Below are 6,941 nucleotides of genomic sequence, written 5' to 3' on the forward strand. Positions count from 1 at the left end.
TAGGAATTCCAGCCCAGCCCCTCACAGCCAGCAATTCCTTCCCAATATCCCATCCAGCCCTGCCCTCTGGCAGTGGGAAGCCATTCCCTGTGTCCTGTCCCTCCATCCCTTGGCCCCAGTCCTGCCCCAGCTCTCCTGGAGTCCCTTTAGGCTCTAAGGTCTCCCTGGAGCTTCTCCAGGTGAACACTCCCAGCTTGGCTGCTCCCTCCTCTCTAATCACCCACAATTCCTGTTCAAACTCAAAACTCCTCAGTGCACACTCAGCCAAGGCTTTAAAGCAGCCTCAGGAATGTTCTGGATCCCAACCACTCCTGGCCTTTCCAGGCTGGGCAGCCAAAGGCATGCTGGAAACCAGCCCCTGTTGCCAGAGGAATGTTTTACCCACCAGCTGGTTGGACACATCTGCGTGGTCCTTCCTGGTCATCCCCTCGCCGATGGCCGACTTCATCAGCCGGGACAGGGAGGGCAGGACATTGATGGGGGGGTAAATCTGGGGGAAAACCACACAGGGATTACCATGAAGCCTTAAAAAATGAGAGCAACCTTCTGCACGTTGTGAGCAGCGTGGCACACACCTGCCTGTTGTGCAGCTGCCTGTCCACGTAGATCTGGCCCTCAGTGATGTATCCAGTCAAGTCAGGGATGGGATGAGTGATATCTGTGGAAAAAAACCAGTTCAGTAGTTTTTAGCCCTTTTATATTCATTTTAGCACTGAGCTGCAGCTTTTTGTTACCAGGTGACTTCATCAATTATTCCCCTCCACAACTCCTTGAGTGCTCTTGGATCGGGGCTATGAGCACCAAGCCTGATGCCTCAAAGGCAAAGCACTTTTAGTAGAAGCAGCCAAAAAGTGAAATATTAAAGAAACCTAAAGGCCACAGGACTGCTGTGCTGCTGTGTGCCCCAAAGAAGGCAGGGTGCCCTGAGGGAGCCCCTCTAAGTGCTGCTCCTGAGAACAAGGGACCAAAACTCACCGTCGTTGGGCATGGTGAGGATGGGGATCTGGGTGATGGAGCCATTCCTGCCCTCCACTCGCCCGGCACGCTCATAGATGGTGGCCAGGTCTGTGTACATGTAGCCAGGGAAGCCACGGCGCCCAGGCACCTCCTCCCGAGCTGCTGACACCTGGAACAGCCACAAAAACATTCCCAAGGAGTCAGATCCCGCCCAGGCAGCCGCTGCCTCCCCGGGTTTGTGCACCAGGCACCTCGAGCAGCTCTTCCTGCCAAGTGCAGCCACAAATCCCCCTCAGGTGTTTGTCAGCGCAGCCATGTGTGACAGGACAAGACAAATCTAAAATTAGGGCATCAAACTGCTGATTCATGGAATTATGGAGTGGTTTGGGTTGGAAGGAAACTAAAATAGCATCCAGTGCCATGGCAGGGACACCTCCCACTATCCCAGGCTGCTCCAAGCCCTGTCCAACCTGGCCTTGGGCACTTCCAGGAGTGGAATTGCCACCAGTGAAATAAATCCCAGCCAATCGAGGATTAACTCTCATCCTCACCGGCTGTTCCCAAACATTCCAATGAATATTAATCACAACAGCTCGAGCAGCAGCTTCGCTTCTCACTTCTCACCACCACCCCTTTCTGCCAGCACCCAGCCTGGTAACAAACACATTAATTAACATGTTAATGACCACACACCTCTCTGAGGGCCTCAGCATAGGAGCTCATGTCTGTCAGGATGACCAGCACGTGCTTCTCGCACTGGTAAGCCAGGAACTCTGCCGTGGTCAGGGCCAGGCGGGGCGTGATGATGCGCTCGATGCTGGAACACAACCCTGCCCTCAGTGGGGGCTGCCAGGGACACTTGGGAGCCACATGGAGCTTCCAGGCACCACCTGGAGCACCACCAGCATTTCCTCTGCTCCTTTGCTGCCACAAAAGCCCACCACAAGTGGCACCCCCACAGCTGGTTTGTTCTTCCCAGCTTTCCCCCAGCGCAGGGAGTGGCCACTCACGTGGGATCGTTGGCCAGGTTCAGGAACAGGCACACGTTGTCCATGGAGCCGTTCTCCTCGAAGTCTGACTTGAAGAACCGAGCGGTTTCCATGTTCACCTAAAGCACAGCGCCAAGGCCTCAGTTCCGGGTTTGCCCTGGCACATTCTGCACCCTGTTAAGGGCTGATGGCCTCATTAATAACCCACAGCAAAGATCTCCATCAGGAAGCCTCCTCTACGCTCCCAGAGTGAGCAGCTTCTGGAATTCCAGGCTGGAGATCAAGTTTGAGGCACTTTCTCCAGATCAGACATGCTTTGTTAGAATCAGGGAATGGTTTGGGTTGGAAGGGACCCTAAAACCCCTCCAGTGCCACCCCCTGCCATGGGCAGGGACACTTCCCACTATCCCAGGGTGCTCCAAGCCCCATCCAACCTTGGACACCTCCAGGGATGGGGCAGCCACAGCTTCTCTGGGCACCCTGTGCCAGAGCCAGATTCCAGCACTTCTGACTTTTGGGATTTTCACCCATCCTTTAATTCCGTACACACAAAACCCGCTCAGACTCCAGCCACTCTCAGGACCCTCCCTAATTCCTCCAGCCCCGTTTTCCCCCAGCACTGTGGGCTCACCCCCATAGCAGCAAAGACGATGGCAAAGTTCTCCTCGCTGTAATCCATCACATCTTTGGATTTCTTCACCAAGCCAGCCTGGCGACAGATCTGAGCTGCAATCTAGGCAAGAAATACTCCAGGGTTTGCATTTGATGCTGTTCCACAGCCCAGAATTAGATTTAGTTTTGACTCCCACAAGGCTTGGAGCAGCTCTGAGGCCTCACCTCGTTGTGGGGCAGCCCAGCAGCTGAGAAAATGGGGATTTTCTGGCCCCTGGCAATACTGTTCATGCCATCTATGGCCGAAATTCCAGTCTGGATCATTTCCTCGGGATAGATCCGACACTGGGGGTTGATTGGCTGGCCTGTGGGATTTTTGAAGAGAACACAATGTTACTCCCTGCACATACTGGAAGCTTTATCAAAGAGCCCCTGATAAAGGGGTACAAGCCCCACTGTGACACCAACAGATCTTCAGCTGCACCTGATCACACCTGAGCCTTTCAAACCCCCCAAGACTCTGATGTTACATGTTCATGTCAGGGGTAAGAATGATTTAAAACCCCGCCAGGTTATCAGCTTTTCATCTTTAGATGTCGTAGAACTAAGTCTATAAATAATAAAGAACAGCTTCCAAACGTTACAGAAAATCTTCTGCTACCTCATGTCCCTGCACTTGGGTGATTTGATGCCACACACAATCAAAAATAAGATGAAGCTCCTCCTAAGTTAGATCTTGTGTGCTACACCAAATATATAAATTCAGAAAGCTGAAACACCCGGGTTGCATTTACCCCAACCAGAAAAGGATTAAGAACGAACCCATAATGTCCAGGAAATCCTCAGCCAAGACAATGGGGCCTCTGTCTATGGGTTTTCCTGATCCATTGAACACTCTGCCTACAGAAACAACAATAAAAACATAAACTCTTGTGAAAATCAGGTAATTTGGGATAAATCTGTTCATTCCTCACACCCATGTGTGAATCCTCACCAAGCATGTCCTCTGAGACCGGGGTTCGCAGGATGTCCCCGGTGAACTCACAGGAGGTTTTCTTGGCATCAATTCCTGAAGTGCCTTCAAATACCTGCAAATACAGCAGAAAAAATAAAAATAAACCCCAGGGCAGAAGTTTTGAGCTTCACAAAATAACTCCTGAATGCTGTTTCACCTGGAGCCCCCTTTCCTGCTCTGGAAAGGGCTTCAAGAGCAAAGTGCTGGCACAAAACACCACAAAACCCTGCTTTTAACAAAATTCATGAATTGTATCAGCAACAACCACCAAACATGGTGCAATTCCTTTGATCTCAAGTGTTTCCCTCTGCCAAGCTCTTCAGGTAAAATAATGTGAACAAGAAACAGCTTTTCAGGAGACATACCAGCACCCACATAGCACAGGGCTGATCTGGAACCCAATACTGCAAACTCCAGGGGATTCCTTTAATCCAGCAGCAGAGGAATCCAGTGGGATGGAAATAAAAAAATCACTGTGCACCGTCAGAAATCCCCTAAAATTATTGATGCCATCTGCACGTGGAATAAGCAGGCGATTTACTGTCTCCATTTAAAAAGAGCTCATCACCAGACAGGTTTGATTCGGTCCAGGGCTCACCCTGACTAATGAAATATGGAAAAAGAGCCTCCTGCTCCTACCTGAACCACAGCCTTGGAGCCGCTGACTTCCAGCACCTGCCCGCTCCTCCTGGTGCCATCAGGCAGGGTCAGGTGCACGATCTCGGCGTACCTGGGGAACTTCAGGGGAAAAAGAGGGAGGAGGGAAGGCATTAAACTGCACAGCAGCAGCCAGCAAACAAAAATCACCACCTCTGAGCCTAGAAACTCCTCAGTTTTAAGAATAATTTAGCATCAGAACAAAACTGCTTCCCAAGGTATTAGATCTCCCAGGCTAAAGCTATTTTTATAGGAATAAGCAGCATCTGCAGGGTTGGAGCTGCAGAAGGAGCTGTCAGAATCAGTTCTGAAGATCCTGGGAGTCCCAAATGGTGACAGAAAGCCCCAGTGCAGCATTTGACAAGTAGAAAAACCTGCAGCAGCTGTTTGCCCTCCAGAGCAGCGTGAAAAGAAGCCAGAGCTGTCCACAGCTTCCTTTTCCAGAGCACTGATGTGGAAACAGAAAGGTCAGGAACAAAGCAAACAGGTTCATCTCAGCTTGGAATTTAAACAGCATTCTGGGGGGTTTGGTAAAACTCAAACTCTGTTTCCTTTCTTTCCCCAGCACCTCTCCCTTTCCTCCAGCCTTAGAGCAATTCCCACCTTCCCATTTATCCCAGCAGCCAGAAATGGGTCGAAATCGCTCCATGGAATTTCCCAGCAGTGTGGATTTCACCTTTCCCAGCTTTTCCTGTCAACTCTCCCTCAAAAAGCTTCATTAACAGCTGGGATTTACCTTCACTTGATCCAGGATAACCAGGGGTCCGTTCACACCCGACACAGTTTTGTAAGCTGGAAAATACACAAGGCATGAGTCAGGCACTTCCTCAGGAATATTCCAGATCCCGTTTCTCCATTTCATCCCTCTCACCGGGCTCGGGTTTAGCAGCTTTGGGGTCTGATTTCTGTTTATTCTGAACTCCACAAGAAGGATTAGGTGCAGGATTGGGTGTCCAGCATTTTTGCTGCTTCCTACAAAGCCCTGCAGGGGACACTGATGTGATCCCGGTGTTTTCCTGGCCATCACAGGAATTCCCTGCTCAGGTTGGAGGGGGCTTGGAGCACCCTGGGACAGTGGGAAGTGTCCCTGCCCATGGCAGGGGTGGCCCTGGATGGGCTTTAAGGCCCTTCCAAGCCAAACCATTCCATGATTCCAAGGGAGGATTTTGCTGCCAGCCCAGGGAAAAAGCATCACTTGACCTGCTGATGAAGGAAACCCTGAGTCACAGCTCCCTCAGGGTCACGAGGAACAGCTGGGACTGTTCCTCCCTGGTCCCCAGGAGGGGAAGTGGGGGAGTGGAGCCATCCAGACCCCAGCCAGGATCACCAATTCCATCAGCACCAGGGAGGCACGGAGGCTGCTGCAGGCCTGGCAGCTCCCCAGGTGTTGTGTGCACTGTCAACAGCTCTGTGTTTACACTGCAATAAAACAGCTGAAACTGTTGCAATGTGAGATCTTAACGGGCAAAAACCAACCTGCATCAGCTCCGGGCTCAGGGGAGCTGGGATTAAACCTGAATTTCTCAATTTTACTCCTAAAATCCTTCTAAACACCCTGAGACAGAACCCTGTCCCTTAATTACTCATCAGCAGCAGCAGCTGGGCCACTCCTGTGCCCTGAGCAGGGAGATCACCCAGGCATTATCCAGGAGGAAGAATCAGCTCAGAGCCTGAGGGTTTGCAGCCCACAGCAAGTGGAAAACCTGACCCTGAGTGAAGCATTTCGTCCCATGACTGTCTCATGAGCGCTTCTTTCTCAAGCAGCCTCTCGCTTCCCGCTCTGTCCATGAGAAAACATTTCCTGGGCACCAATCAGCACCAGCTCCCCACAAGAGCAGCTCAGCAGCCCCTCAGAATTCCCCTTTGCACCAGGATCAACCAGTTCCACGACAAACCAAACAACTTGAAACATTTTCCATCCCCAGCTTGATGCCAGTTCAGGGAAAAGCTAGAATCTACGTGGAAAAACCTGGATTGAGGATGGAGTCACCTTGGCTCCGACCCTGACAGAAGCCTCCGCTCCACAGTAAAGACTTAAAGGGAGGCTGGAATTGAAATGGTGGATTTGGCTTCCAAACCTGACGGATATTTCCAAAGGATCCATCACCCAGAAGCTCCTGGGCAGCACCTTGCAAGTCCTGGTGCTATTTAGGGCACAGGTAGTCATTTTATGTAATTGGTGCCAGAAAAAACGTCTTCACACACTCTGATTGCTCCCCACCGCGCTGCAATAAAGGGAGTTTACCAAAGTCCTGCATTTCCCCTTTTTCACCCGATTTCTCAATTCAGTGTTAAAGGAACAGACTCCATCCCACCGCCACCATTTCCAGTTCCCGGTATAAAGGCCGGCTTTTTACGAAGGACACGGGACAGCCCGTGTCACCAGCGGGCTGGGCTGCACAACTCCCCGCGCTGCCGGGGGTAATTAAGGTTGTTAATTAACAGCCCAGTCCTGCATTTCCCCTTTTTCACCCGATTTCTCAATTCAGTGTTAAAGGAACAGACTCCATCCCACCGCCACCATTTCCAGTTCCCGGTATAAAGGCCGGCTTTTTACGAAGGACACGGGACAGCCCGTGTCACCAGCGGGCTGGGCTGCACAACTCCCCGCGCTGCCGGGGGTAATTAAGGTTGTTAATTAACAGCCCGACCCCAGACTGTTCTGAGGAAAAGGAAAAGGAAAAGGAAAAGGAAAAGGAAAAGGAAAAGGA

At 51.3% G+C, this 6,941-nt stretch overlaps 1 protein-coding gene across 1 annotated transcript in view; it reads right to left on the bottom strand.

Annotated features, from left to right (window-relative positions):
• The window catches only part of ATP6V1B2 (ATPase H+ transporting V1 subunit B2), a 6,947-nt gene extending 1,840 nt beyond the window's left edge, over positions 1 to 5,107 (bottom strand). Inside the window, exons 1-11 of the mRNA XM_017731917.1 lie at positions 4,967 to 5,107; positions 4,213 to 4,311; positions 3,553 to 3,646; positions 3,381 to 3,458; positions 2,784 to 2,923; positions 2,578 to 2,679; positions 1,968 to 2,065; positions 1,651 to 1,774; positions 976 to 1,126; positions 576 to 658; positions 386 to 490 (exon numbers count right to left, since the gene is read on the bottom strand). Coding sequence (XP_017587406.1) covers positions 386 to 490; positions 576 to 658; positions 976 to 1,126; positions 1,651 to 1,774; positions 1,968 to 2,065; positions 2,578 to 2,679; positions 2,784 to 2,923; positions 3,381 to 3,458; positions 3,553 to 3,646; positions 4,213 to 4,311; positions 4,967 to 5,092 — 1,200 coding nt within the window. The 5' untranslated portion in view covers positions 5,093 to 5,107. The remainder of the gene's footprint in view (positions 1 to 385; positions 491 to 575; positions 659 to 975; positions 1,127 to 1,650; positions 1,775 to 1,967; positions 2,066 to 2,577; positions 2,680 to 2,783; positions 2,924 to 3,380; positions 3,459 to 3,552; positions 3,647 to 4,212; positions 4,312 to 4,966) is intronic.
• Between the last annotated feature and the right edge of the window lie 1,834 nt (positions 5,108 to 6,941).

This window comes from Corvus brachyrhynchos, unplaced genomic scaffold (assembly GCF_000691975.1).
Source record: "Corvus brachyrhynchos isolate BGI_N302 unplaced genomic scaffold, ASM69197v1 scaffold150, whole genome shotgun sequence".
In the NCBI taxonomy this organism is placed as follows: Eukaryota; Metazoa; Chordata; class Aves; order Passeriformes; family Corvidae; genus Corvus; species Corvus brachyrhynchos.